The 13,824-nt window shown below is 44.4% G+C and overlaps 1 protein-coding gene across 1 annotated transcript; it reads right to left on the minus strand.

Annotated features, from left to right (window-relative positions):
- Window positions 1–273: 273 nt before the first annotated feature.
- Window positions 274–12,752, minus strand: LOC130270235 (protein DVR-1-like). The gene is made up of 2 exons (XM_056518173.1): window positions 12,518–12,752; window positions 274–1,073 (listed from the first exon to the last, which is right to left on the minus strand). The coding sequence occupies exons 1-2, from the start codon at window positions 12,750–12,752 to the stop codon at window positions 274–276; spliced, it is 1,035 nt and encodes a 344-aa protein (XP_056374148.1).
- Window positions 12,753–13,824: the final 1,072 nt, after the last annotated feature.

The following is a 13,824-nucleotide window of genomic DNA, read 5'->3' on the forward strand; positions in this document are numbered from 1 at the left end:
TCAATACATCTCTATGGCAGAGCCGGAGATTGCCGAAGGCAGCGCTTCGGCTCTGCCATAGAGTTGTATTGAGGGGGAGTGTCGGCCGCTGCTTCATGCGGAGGTCGACACGCCCCCCTTCCCGCGGGCTGTCGGGGCTCCGTACAGGAGATCGCAGGGGGCCCCAGCGGTCGGACCCCCCGGCGATCTCAAACTTATCCCCTATCCTAAGTATAGGGGATAAGTTGTTCACCACTGGACTACTCCTTTAAGGCAAATGTTGTCCAGAAGTTATCACCTGCAGCCACATTCATCCACAGCCATATTTTCGTAGTGTCTTAGGACCACATTGTCATTATTATCATAGAACAACATGGAAATAGGAGACATCTTTGTTGGGACACAACAAGGCAGTGGGATATCCTCAGGTTCAAATGAATGAACCAGAGTTTGCAAGATAGCATGGTTAGAGCCATTTAGTACCTCTGTTAGAGGATAAGGGCATTCTCCATAACAGTAATTGGCCAAGTATCCTCGAGGGGCTATCACCCAGTTCTGCCACCCCACATCTCTAAATTCAACATAGAGGCGCCTCTTTTTACAGATGTTGCTGGCCATAAAAGGAAGCTTGCCATAACTTCTCTTCTTTCGGGGTTTCTTGCACTGTAGGGGATTAAGGGTGACAGTGAGCAGTGATGTATAGAGAAAGGCTTGTATACCCTGACACTCATCCAACGTGCCTTCTTTTCTATGCACAATCTCCAATTCTAGTCCCAAATTCTTATGAGAGTCTCTCCAAATCTGGCATAGATCTGTCAGGTTAAAGAACAGAGACTTGTAAAGCAGACGGAAAGTTTGTGCAGCCAAGAGTTTTCGGCTGGTCTTCTGACTACCCATTCCTTTTAGTGACATTTGTAGAATCCTGTACAGCCGCAAATCAAATATTTGTCCATAGTAGGTGTTTTGGCTAAATCTAAGCTCCAACCGTCCCATGGTTACCATCTCTTCTTTTTCCATTACAGAAAGATTGAAGAACAGTCTCTTTTCTAAACAGAGATTTGGAGAAAGTCCTGAAGTCTGAGGAACAAATCGACCTAAAGCAAAAGCATATTGAGAAAGTTACAAAAACAAAACAAAACACAACATGTATAGACACTTCAGTTAATATAGTTAAAGCCATAGGTTGTGATTCCAGTAATATAACAGTAGCATTGATATACAGCTAACTGGTAATGGGCAATAGATAGCAAACAGCCATAGAGCAGGATTGACCCTGATGCAATTTTTGTTGCCATCATAGTTGTTCAGGCTATGTTCACACAATGGAATTTCTGTGCAGAATTCTGCATGGTGATTCCACATCAGCAGAGACCCATTGATTTCAATAGGATTCTGCTGTGCTGTTCACGTTGAATTTTACGCTGGAAACATCTAGAGCAGAAATTCAAATTCCGGTATCTGCAGAAAGAATAGACCTGTCTATTCTTTCTGCAGACGCTGCACAAAAATGCATTGCAGTCTATGGGGGAGATTTATCAAAGTTGTCTATGTCCCTCATCAATATAGACCAAACTACAGAGGGTTAGTCTGGTCTATTGTGCACCTAATTTATCAAATGGCGCACGGCTCTTGATAAATTCTGTGCACAGACTGCATGTTCTATGCTTTAGTCTATATTTAAAGCTGCTCCAACATGGTCTGACATTTCGGCGTACTTTCAGCCTATGCGACTTGTCGCTGAAAAGTCGCACTTGATAAATTCAGCACCAATGCATTTTTCAATGCATTTCAGTCTAAAATAGACAAGAATGCATCATGTTCTAAAAATCCTCTAGAGCAAAAGTCGCAGAAAAGTCGCACAGATTTAGACTGCGACTTTCTGTGCGACAAATTTAGACAAGAAAAACCAGTCTAAATCCTTTGCATAGACTCATAGGGGGAGATTTATCAGACATTTCCATGTGTGATCACAGTCCAAGGTGTATTCTGACATCAGGTAAGTAATGCTACATGCTTCTGCAGCTTTTTACCTTTCTGCCCCAGTTCTGAAACCACCAAAAATCTATGGGGGAGATGAAAGTCAAAATCACTTTGCGACAAATCTGCATGATAAATGCCCCCACCCCTATTTGGTTTTGTTTCTCTGCGGGCCACTTTGTATGTCAGATAATGGTTAAGCAGTTGCTCGTATGTCAAGGGTTTCCCTGAGCTCTTCCACCCTGCCTACTGTCCTCCCATCGTACTCCTGCCAGTTCCCATCCCACAGCTGCTTTGTTTATTACCTGCCTGCTCCACTGCCTGTGGCATGGCTCAGCACAAGACTGCATGCTGTAAACATTATGCCACACCTCATTCTCCCCAAATGTCCCAATAAAAATATATGTATGTGTATATCACAGCATATTGTTCCTGCTTGCAAGAGTCAGGCTGTGTTGCAGGGGCTTGGCCTATGCAGTGACCTCCCCGGCATGCACTGGCCACATTATTATGCTGATGTTGCTGCAACATCATGCAGCTGTGGTGACCCAGTACAGAATCACGTGTTCTGTACTCCTGTCCATCCTCTGTGTCAGATGCTGCTTAATATCTGTCATGGGTCCCCTCTCCTCAGACCTCTCTATAATGCACTATAAAATATACGGTCATATAAGGGTTAATGTATTTGTATTATCCAAGTACATGTTTCTGTGGTATGGCGGCGGGGTGTGAGGTGCAGGGCAGATGGTATTAATTAGATAGGAGTCTTTCCTAGGACTGTATCCACCTTTTACAGCCCACCGGAGCACCTGAAAGCTGAACTAATTTATGCAGGAAAAGTCAGCGACCGCCGAGCCGAGAATTTACAGTAAGTTCGCTCATCTCTAGTATTAATCCCTTGTGTTCGTGACTCCAGGGCGTGGTTTAGCCTTGACCCCCCGAAGGTATACCGCTGGATCCTGGGCTAGGCACGGGGGCAATGAAGACACAGATGCCAAGTTAGGGACAACAGTAGCTTTACTGAGGGTAGACAGTTGTTACAGTCTATGCAGTACAGCCAATATCCCAAGGAGGTGACCAGTGACAGATCTCGCAGGTTTGCTGGGACTTGTAGTAGACAGGAGAATTTAATGCATGCCACGATGAGTAGACAGAAGACTTGACTGACAGGACAGTGACTTCAGCTTACTTGCACTTGAGGCTACAGAACTTGACTTGAGGCCTCCACTGCTCTGAAAACACACACACCATAGGCATGACTGACCTCAGCCAAGACTTGGTGCAAAAGAGAGGCTAGCTCCTCCTAGGACTTATACGGGGGATTCTAGCAGGGAGCCCATAGATCACCTTTGGGGTCAGCTGGTCACTAGTACCTCCTGGGTAACAATCACATGGTACATTTATTACAAGGTGCAATACACAATATAATTCATAACCTAGTTACATTGGGGGGAGGGAGGACAACGGCAGAGGGCCCCGGGGACATTGACAGGGCAGGGAAGGGAAGGTACGGGGAAGCACCATCCCCTACTGGGTCACTGCATTGCCTTAAATCTCTTGTTGCTAAGGACCTTGTTAAGGGGAGTATGTAGTGGTGAACATGTGACTTATCCGGCCAATGGGATCTCTCTAAAATCCTCCCATATATAGTGAGGTCAGGGTTCAGTTCTTCTCTCTTGAGTCTTTGCTGTGGTACAGTTTGGTGAGGAGTGAAGTCTGTCTGCAAGGTGGATCTGAAAGGAGGCCTGAGGCCAATTCCAGCAACCACGCATCTACTACAAGTTAACCCCACTACACAGGTGAAAGTCAAAGTCTTGCTATAAGCCTACAGTCTTGGCGATATTATACGTAACGTTAGCAAATTAGTCCCATACACTTTCTGGCACAGACTTAAATTGCATCAGCATGTGGCTTTTGCAGACAATATTGGACACAGTTCAGACTAGGGACTTGTGGCATAAGGCGCACACCCGTATCCTGTTCGTAGGACTCCAAAAGTTGTGGAAGCGGGGTGTGATGAGGGCAGATGTTGTTACCCTAGGGGCATATGGCATTAACCCCTTTTATTTATGATGCCAGGGCGTGGTTTAGCCTAAAAAAAAAAAAAAGGTATACCGCTGGATCCTGGGCAATAAAGACTCCAACGCCAAGTTACAAACAATGGTAGCTTTACTGAGGGTAGACAGTTGGTAAAGTCTATACAGTTCAGTCAGGGCCCAAGGAGGTGACCAGTGATGCATAGACCTTAAAGGGGTACTCCGGCCCTAAGACATCTTATTCCCTATCCAAAGGATAGGGGATAAGATGTCTGACCGCAGGGGTCCCACCACTGGGGACCCCTGCAATCTTGCATTCGGAACCCACCTCTTTGAGCTGCACGCCGCGCTGCCAGCTCACAAACTGCTGGGTGCCGACCATTTATCGCGTGACGTCACGCCCCCTCCCATAGGCTTGCATAGCGGGGGGGTGATGTCACATGGGGTGGAAACGTGACGTAACGATACTCCAGCCCCGTGGTCGGCACCCGGCATGCAGCTCAAAGAGGTGGGTGCCAAATGCAAAATTGCAGGGGTCCCCAGCGGCTGGACCCCCACGGTAAGACATGTTATCCCCTATCCTCTGGATAGGGGATAAGATGTCTTAGGGCCGGAGCACCCCTTTAAGGGCATGCTGGGTCTTGTAGTAGGACGGGACAATTGAATCCAGACTACGCTGACTTGTCAATGACGGACTGACTTGACTCAAAACTGTGACTTTAGCTCACTTGACATGATGGTGGCGGCAGGACTGGACTTTGAGGTCTCCAACACTCTGGACACACACAATAGGCACAACTGCACTGGACCTCACCAGGAAGCAAGAGCTAAGAGCTCGAAGAGAGAGAAGCTAACTCCAACCAGGGCTTATATGGGGGAGACTAGCATGGAGCCCATAGGTCACTCTTGAGATCACATGGTCACTGGTACCTCCTGAGTAACAATCACATGATCTAACTCTTAAATGGGCACTGTCATGAAAACAAAAATTTGATATGTTGTAGTACTTAAGTACTACAACATATCTCTAATATATTTTAATAAAAAAAAAATAAATAAAAAAAAAAGTGATTTTAAAACAGTTTAAAATCACTTAAATTCGGCCACTAGGGGTCGCCCTCCTAGTGGCCGAATGCATTCAGCAGTGACGTCACTGATTAATTCCGACTCGTTGAAGCCTGGCAACGAGTCGAAATTCAATCACTGCTGTGCTCGCTGATTGACAGGCGGGAGCGAGCGATTTGAAGGAAGAGGACGCGCACAGGCTCGGGGACAAGGTAAAGTATTATGTTCACTGTATTATGAATACATGTATACATGTATTATGTATATGTTCAAGTATTATGTATACTGTTCACCTATACAGTATGCCTCAAGTTCCCCCACTACAACTCCCAGCATGCCCTGGGAGTTGTAGTGGGGAAACAGCTGGAGGGACACTGAATAGGTGAACTGAGGGGGAGTGGGTTGAGTGGAGCGGCGGGCCGGGGGGGGGTTGCGGGCTGCGTGGCGGGGAGGGGGTACTCTGGGTGAACTAAGGGGGAAGGGGGAGTGAGTTGAGCGGCGCGACGGGGCCGAGGGGTGGGTGGTTGCGGGCTGCACGGCGGGGAGCAGTATGTGCTCCGGTGTTCACCTATACAGGGTGCCTCCAGTTGTTTCCCCACTACAACTCCCAGCATGCCCTGACAGCCAATAGATGTCAGGGCAAGCTGGGAGTTGCAGGGGGCAAACAGCTGGAGGCCCCCTCTATAGGTGAACTACAGGCGGAAGTTTCGGCCCCAGCAGGCATCAGTGACGTGGTGCCTGCTGGGGAAGTCAGGCAGACAAAAAAGCATTTTTAATATGTAAAAAAAAAAAAAAATTATAGGCAGGGAGGGGGTTAGGGATAGATGGGTAATAGGCAGGGATAGAAAAGTGATAGTGGGAGCTACCCTTTAAAGATACAACACAATACACTGCAGAACATATGTACAGGGGGGATACAGGTGCAAGGGGCCCTGGGGACACTGAAGGAGGCTGCCTGACAGGGCAGCAAGGGTACATGGCAACATCTCCCATACTGGGCTACCACAATAGCATGGGCTTAATCAGTCATATACAGCACAATCAAATATAAGTCACAGCAAGTCGATAAGCTTCCCTAAGTTCACCCTGCAACTTCTGCATGCTGATCTGAACAGATTGTACCACCTTGCGTTATTTGCCCCGTGCCTGGTACAGGTGTAGCTGGCCTACCTCAGGTGGTGTATAAGTCAACCACGCCCTGGCATCACAATAAGGTTAATTACACTTTACCCCATCCGACACCACACAGCCATTGGTCAGCACATGTGGGTGTGATTTTGCCCACATAGGGTGGTCACAACATAGAACCAGCCCTGGTGACACAGCCTGTCACCTGCAAGTGAGAAGGAAAGGAAAGCATGCTGATGGAAGCAAGGATATGTAATAATTGTATAAAATGGGAAGATTTATCAAACCTTGTGCAAAGGAACAGTGGAGCAGTCGCCCGTAGCAACCAGATTCCATCTTTCATTTTTCAGAGGACTTTTTAAAAAAATAAAACCTTGCTATCTTATTGGTTGCTATAGGCAACTGCTTTAAGCTGGGTTCACACCACGTTTTTCAAATACGGTTGCCGAATACGGTTTTCCGCTAAAAAAACGTATGGCAAAAACCGTATGCAACCGTATGACTCCAAATACGGTTTTTCCCCGTGTATGGTTCTATCTGTTTGCATCCGTTATTACTAACGGTTTTGCTATTTTGTTGGAATTAGTTTTCAAGCAATTTAATAAAGTTACTATTGTTCTATTGAAATTCCAATCTGCGCATGTGTCAACTTCAAAAACGGATTAGAAAAACCGTGTGCAACTGTATTCTGAAATTCTGTGTACGGTTCTCATAGACAACAATGTTAAAAGAACCGCATATGGTTCGCATACGGTTTTCCAACCGGAGGCAAAAACGTGGTCGACAGCGTTTTGCCTACGGTTGAAAAATTGGCAAAACCGTATCCGAGGCAAAACGGATGCAACCGTACACAACATTTGGAATACGGTTTACAATGCATTCTCAATGCATACGGTCGTATACGTTTTTTTTGCGGAAAACTGTATACGGTTACCGTATTTGAAAATCGTAGTGTGAACCCAGCCTTACTGTTCCTTTGCACGAGGATTGCTAAATGCCCCACTTAGTGTCATGGGAAAACCTCTTTATGAAATAAATAGAAAGAAAAAAGACCGGGGAACGGCGCCTCGTGTATTACCCTTAAACACAAACAGCAAGTGTAAATGTGGGAGAAACCCACGGCACTTATAGGTGGCTGCTCACCAGATGTAAATAGAAGTAACGCATATCACCCCAAATAGGGGTACTCACTGATGTCCAAAGGAGGGCTGCAAGCCGGAGGTCACAGGCACATACGTCCTGACGTAGTCATCAAACGGAAAATGGAAAAGGACCTCATTCATCCAGGCGCTGCCGGTTAGGTCATCAGGTGCACAAAATGATGCAATGTATACCTTGGAATATTGTATACATGAAAGTTTATTAAAAAATAATAAACAACATACAGATTACGCGTTTCGAGGGTGACTCCCCTCTTCCTCAGATCAGGTGTGCACAGATCTGAGGAAGAGGGGAGTCACCCTCGAAACGCGTAATCTGTATGTTGTTTATTATTTTTTAATAAACTTTCATGTATACAATATTCCAAGGTATACATTGCATCATTTTGTGCACCTGATGACCTAACCGGCAGCGCCTGGATGAATGAGGTCCTTTTCCATTTTCCGTCTTTATGAAATACACTGTGAATGCGTTAAGTGTGACTCTCTATGCGCAAAATACACTGCAGGTTCTGCTACCATCAGACATACAGGGCTACCCCACAGCAACCGTGTATGTGCAGTAAGGTCTGAGGCAGGGCCCCAGCCCACAGACGTGTCTGACACACAGGCCTGCTTGTACCAGAATCCGCAGTGCATTTCCTTCGAAGGGGCAACATGAAACCCTACCCAAAAGAGGTTTTGCAATGATTAATTTTTCACAGCAAACCTAATGTGTTAGGTTGAATGAAACCAATGTCTCCCTCTGAAAAATAATGCAGATGTGACCTTGTTTCCTGTTTCAACCTTCTTTTTTATCCTCTCTTCTTCATATGAAAATCTGTGTGGTGGGCGGAGCTTCTGACTGTCACATGTTTGCTCTGAACTCATTAGTGCAGAAGCTCATTCATGCTGCATAAAGAATGTAATCTTCATAATGGTAAAGTCATCTCTTCTCTACTCACACAGTTTTATTATAAGGAGTTATATGTGCAGTATTATATGAGTTAGATTTACCTCATCCTGGCCAGTGAATATTCAGCCAGACTCCTTTATATATATTTATTGCAGAGAATGATGAACTTCTAGAATGTTCTGTGAGGTCAGTGTATTAACTGTATACTGCAGTCTATTTGGCTATGTATTCACTGTGCGTGAGAAGAACTGAGCATGTCTGACCAAAGAAAAAACAGCCTACAAGATGTATCCCATAGCAACGAGAGAGAGAAAATAAACCCTGCAACAAAACAGCATCTAGCCTATATATATCGGTAGGGCTACTTTTCAGAAAAGGGGAAAGAGATTTATCAAAACCTGTCCAAAGAGTTGAGTGCGACACATGTTTTAAATGCAGCTTTGATTTTTCTTTATGTATATATTCAGCAAATATACAATTTTCAAAAATATTCACCCATGTGCACAAATAAATCAGTAGCGTCCAGCGGGAGACATCTTTCAGCTCCTCAGGTTTTCTTAACTTTTATAACCTGTGTTCGGCCATCTCCTACACCAGCAGGTGAGTAAGTCCATGCAACGTTTCGAAGGAAACACCCAGCAGATCATGCTGGACAAAGAAGGTGTTTCCTTCGAAACGTTGCATGGACTTACTCACCTGCTGGTGTAGGAGATGGCCGAACAAAGGTTATATAACTAAAGAAAACCTGAGGAGCTGAAAGATGTCTCCCGCTGGACGCTACTGATTTATTTGTGCACATGGGTGAATATTTTTGAAAATTGTGTATGGTATTTGCTGAATATATACATAAAGAAAAATCAAAGCTGCATTTAAAACGTGTGTCGCACTCCTTGTTTATTGAATGCATTGTTTTTGAGTACGGAGCACTCAAGTGACCACGTGTACCCTATGCACAGGGAGCCCCTATATTTATTAATATAAGACAGAGGAAGAGTTGCCCATAGCATCCAATCAGATCACTTTCATTTTTGAAAAGGCCTCTGCAAAATGAAAGCAGCAATCTGATTGGTTGCTATGGGCAACTCAGCAACTTTTTGGAGAAATCTCCCCCCTAAATATTTCTGATAGTTACTTGTATATGTTGGCAAAATGCATCAGCTTAGACCTATTTATTTTCATGTTATACTTGCTGGTTTACCATGTTCAGTTTCTTCTTTAGGAGTTATAATAGGGCCTAGGTGTCCAACCTTTGGTCCTCCAACTGTTGCAAAACAACTCCCAGCATGCTTAGACAGCCCCACGCTGGATATCAGAGTAATAGGGTGAGCGATTTGTCTGTGAAATAGAGGATGATAGGGACTGTATGTGGGAACTAGTGCTAGAAGCTCTGTAGTAAGTGAGCACAATATGTAGGAGATTTATCAAGCTCCGTAGATTTTTTTTTTTGCGTAAAAAAATTTGCACCGGCGACTTTTCTATACATGCTGCATCTTTTTGATTTTTCCTTATTCCAAAGAACATTTCCGGCTCAAAGTTATTATTTTTTTTCTTTGCAGTGGTCGTGTATTTATCAAACGCCGCTATTTATGAAGAAAAAAAGTCTCATCTCCATTTAAAAGTCACTTATGTATTCCAGGTCCAACCTGGCTTACAGAAAGTGCATACGTCTGCAGAAAAGGACATTAACACCCACTATAACAACTGTTCTTGTTCTGCATTATGAAACAAAGCTATTACATTAATGTTAATTATAGAAAAAAATTATATAACTAATAACTCAATTTTAAAGGATGAAAATATACACTGCACACCTTGTTAATTTTAGGACACGTACATGCTGGCGTTCCCACTAAATTTTTAAATTAATGTTGTGTTAAAATAGAATAAGGCACAAAATAATTGTGTAAGAATTTTTACAGAATACATAACCCATATGTGGCACTAAAATTTTTCCTTAAAAAAAAAAAAAAAAAAAAAAAAAAAAATCCATAGTAACAGCTTCATGCACATTTTGGGGTGGGTAACATACCAAGCTTTTTTTGTTGTTGTGTGGCTTCACTATTAGGCGCCCATTGGTGCTGCGCTGTCTTCCTGTCTTCCTTCCTGACGTAAACTCCGGCCTCAGCGCAGAGACGTTAGACGTAAAATGAAACAAAAAGCCTCCATACTATGGATATTCATGGTGCGGAATAGTTGGAGTGAAGCTATCTAGTGCCAGACAGGCCAGTCAGGGTGTCACCCGATGTGGTACACCCCCCCCCCCCCCCCCCCCCCTTCCCGTCACTCTCTAGCAATGCTACTGGTAATAAAGTGTAGATGAAGAACTTTGGCTATTAACATAGGAACACTTTTCTGCTTTAAAAACTGCTTTTGTCAGCGAGTTTCCCGGGTTTTGCTTACGTGGGATTTATTTATCAAGGTCGTGCGACTATTTGATAAATAGGTCGTATGTAAGCAAAAGTTAGTTTAAAAAAAAAATAAATTGTCAAATAAAAGCCATACGTTTGAAAAGAAAGATAAATCTCCGTCAATATAACCTGCAAAAGAGGGTGGGGACTTTATTCCACCGTCTGGTAACGAGCAAGGTAGGAGAAAAGCCTGGAATAGATGTCAGCAAAGAATCATGGGAATTGTATTCTGCTACCCACAAGGGTTGCTGCTGGAGCCCTGCCCACTCTTCTTGCACTGACAAGAATTAGATAGGAAGCAACAGTGTAAATGAACTTGTAAATGTTGTGGGATAAGTGGTATACCGCAGTCTAGTGTGTGTAATGGCCTAAACCCCCTTTCAAGTTCTCTTTTAACAGAGGGCTACCCCTTTAAGCAGGGGTCTCAAACTCCCGGAACGAAATTTTGCGGCCCGCACCAGGGATGTGTAATTTGTGTTGCCTGACGCACGGGACATGTAGTTCCGGGTGCCGGGCAGGTGACTTCTTCAGACATTTAGCCTTGATTTGGGCAAGCAGCGCTAAATGCTGGAAGACTTCACCCCCGCCCAATAGAGCCCATTACCTTCACTCGCCCCGCTGTGTGTGTGTGTGTGTGTGTGTGTGTGTGTGTGTGTGTGTGTGTGTGCGCACACAATGCTACCTAGTGTGGGGAACATGCTACCTTCCTAATGCGCCCCTTCCCCCCAGAAGTAGCACCCCCTCATCATTCGTCAGCTCATGCTATTACCACAGGGGGGTAGGGGGAATGGGGAGGGGGTTGTAGGTAAATGATGGGGGTGCTACTGCTGGTGGAGGGTGTTGCTAGAGGTTGATGAGGGGCATTATATGTGAGGGGGGCTGCTACCTCCAGTGGCCCCAGATAATTGGAGTTTGAGACTCCTGCCTGTAAGCCTGATGCACATGACTGTATTATTAATAGTGCTCAAATTCAAGTGCAGTGGACTCCATTTTAACTCTGGCTTCCACAAAAAATATAATAATAATAATAATAGCACAATTTTCACAGTATGCAGGATGCAGCAGAAACCCCTGGAAAACCATGGGATGCTGCAATGGGGTTTCTGAGCAGAATCTTCCCACTGGATTCCACAATGCAGTCATGTGAACATGCCCTTAGTGTCAGTGGGATTCTGCTGCACAGTACACAAAAAGGAATTTCAGCAGGAGAACTTTCCACCTGAAATTCATCTGCCAAAAAAACAAAAAAAAAAAAAACAACCCTTGTTAATTCTTTCAGCAGAATACATTGCCACCAATGTTGGAGATTCTGTAGAGTGAACCCAGCTTTAGGTGTAACTGTAGAGGATTTTTCATCTGCAATAATTTAGGGTATATTCACATGCATCTGATTTGTAGCAAAACATTTCTGCACCTAAATGACAGTTCCGTTGTTTTGAATAGGCAATGGCTCTTGCAAACAGTGGTCTGCTAGACCTTTTGAGGCAACTTGGAGTTTATTAATAGAGATGAGCGAACTTACAGTAAATTTGATTCGTCACGAACTTCTCGGCTCGGCAGTTGATGTCTTATCCTGCATAAATGAGTTCCGCTTTCCGGTGCTCCGGTGGGCTGGAAAAGGTGGATACAGTCCTAGGAAAGAGTCTCCTAGGACTGTATCCACCTTTTCCAGCCCACGGGAGCACCTGAAAGCTGAACTAATTTATGCAGGAAAAGTCATCAACTGCCGAGCCGAGAAGTTCATGACGAATCGAATTTACTGTAAGTTCGCTCATCTCTATTTATTAACATGTGGCAGATGTGTTGTCACAGTTTCTGCAATTGTTTGAAATGTATTTATACAAAAACATGGGGTGAACCTCTTCTTACCTTGATCAGGAAACACTCGGATAATACTTCCAGGGACATTGAACTCTTCCACAAAGCATAAATCTTGTTTCTTCTTGGGGGCTGTGTTACCCATCCTCTGGTTGTAGATCTTCCATAATATGGAAGGTATTGGAGGGGGAGAGACAGGATTTGGCTTAGCTGGGAAACCCAAACTTCTTAAGAATAATTCTTCCCTGAGCCTCATCTCAGAATCTGTTATCAATGGGACAGCCATAGCCAGCAGGACCCCCAATGTGAGCAGCAGCATTCTGTTAATCTCTACAAAGCAATGCTGATTCCATCCATAACCCAGCTTTATATTCAGTAATCAGCACTTAATTGGAGGAAGTTGTGCTAAAGCTGCTTGGATCATGGGTGCAGACAAGTCTTTGAGGCCCCATTCACACAGTGGAATTTCTGTCCGGATATTCTGTAGGCAGCAGAACAAGCCAGGGCTAGTACCACTTGTGTGCCATCTCCATAGACTGCAATACAAAATAAATTTTCTTATTCATTCATTCTGCTGAGTCCAGAATTTGAATTTCCGCTGAAATTCTGCCATGTGCATGGTGCACCAAAGTTCCATTGAAATTTTTTTTTTGTCTGGACTCCTCGGAATTTCCAGCGTGTGAATGCAGCCTAAGGGTACATTCATGCTCCTGTTAATCATATCTATAGGCATTCCACTGGAAACAGGATGCTTGTGTGGTGTCCCGGTACCGTATCGCATACCGTACCTAGTGTGGAGGTCCCCAAAGTCAGAGTAACTACATTCAGGTAGGGTTCCTCAGGTGGGACCGCCCCTAGTTGCCTCTCTTTAAGTCTAACTTTAATGTTAATATATATGTCTATATTTAATAATTATATCTATATTTCATAGTAATGTATAGTACTTCCCTTGTTCAGCGTCGCAGGACCTTCGGTCATGTGACAATGCTTGTAACCTCTATGGTATGTTGTAGGACCTTAGGAGGTCCTTGGATCACGTGTTACCCACAAATCTCTGTAATGGTGATTGACATGCGTTTGGACCAATTAGCATTAGTCCAGCCCCTGCCCATATAAGGGAGCTGCGTCCAATTATCGCTCTCTTGGGTTGCTGCTCTCGTGGATGCCGGACTAACAGAACGGTGTGCTACGCAACTTTCAAAGACACGCTAGGCCTCAAAACCTACGGCCTCAGCAAATCATGAGTTCAAATCTAACTTCCTGCTAATGCTAGCGTGACTACTGGACCGCAACTAATTCCCCTAAATCCAGTGGAACAGCGCAATAGACTAAAAGACTCTGAATGCTAAAGTCCCAAC

The sequence above is a fragment of the Hyla sarda genome, chromosome 1 (assembly GCF_029499605.1).
Source record: "Hyla sarda isolate aHylSar1 chromosome 1, aHylSar1.hap1, whole genome shotgun sequence".
Classification (NCBI taxonomy): Eukaryota; Metazoa; Chordata; class Amphibia; order Anura; family Hylidae; genus Hyla; species Hyla sarda.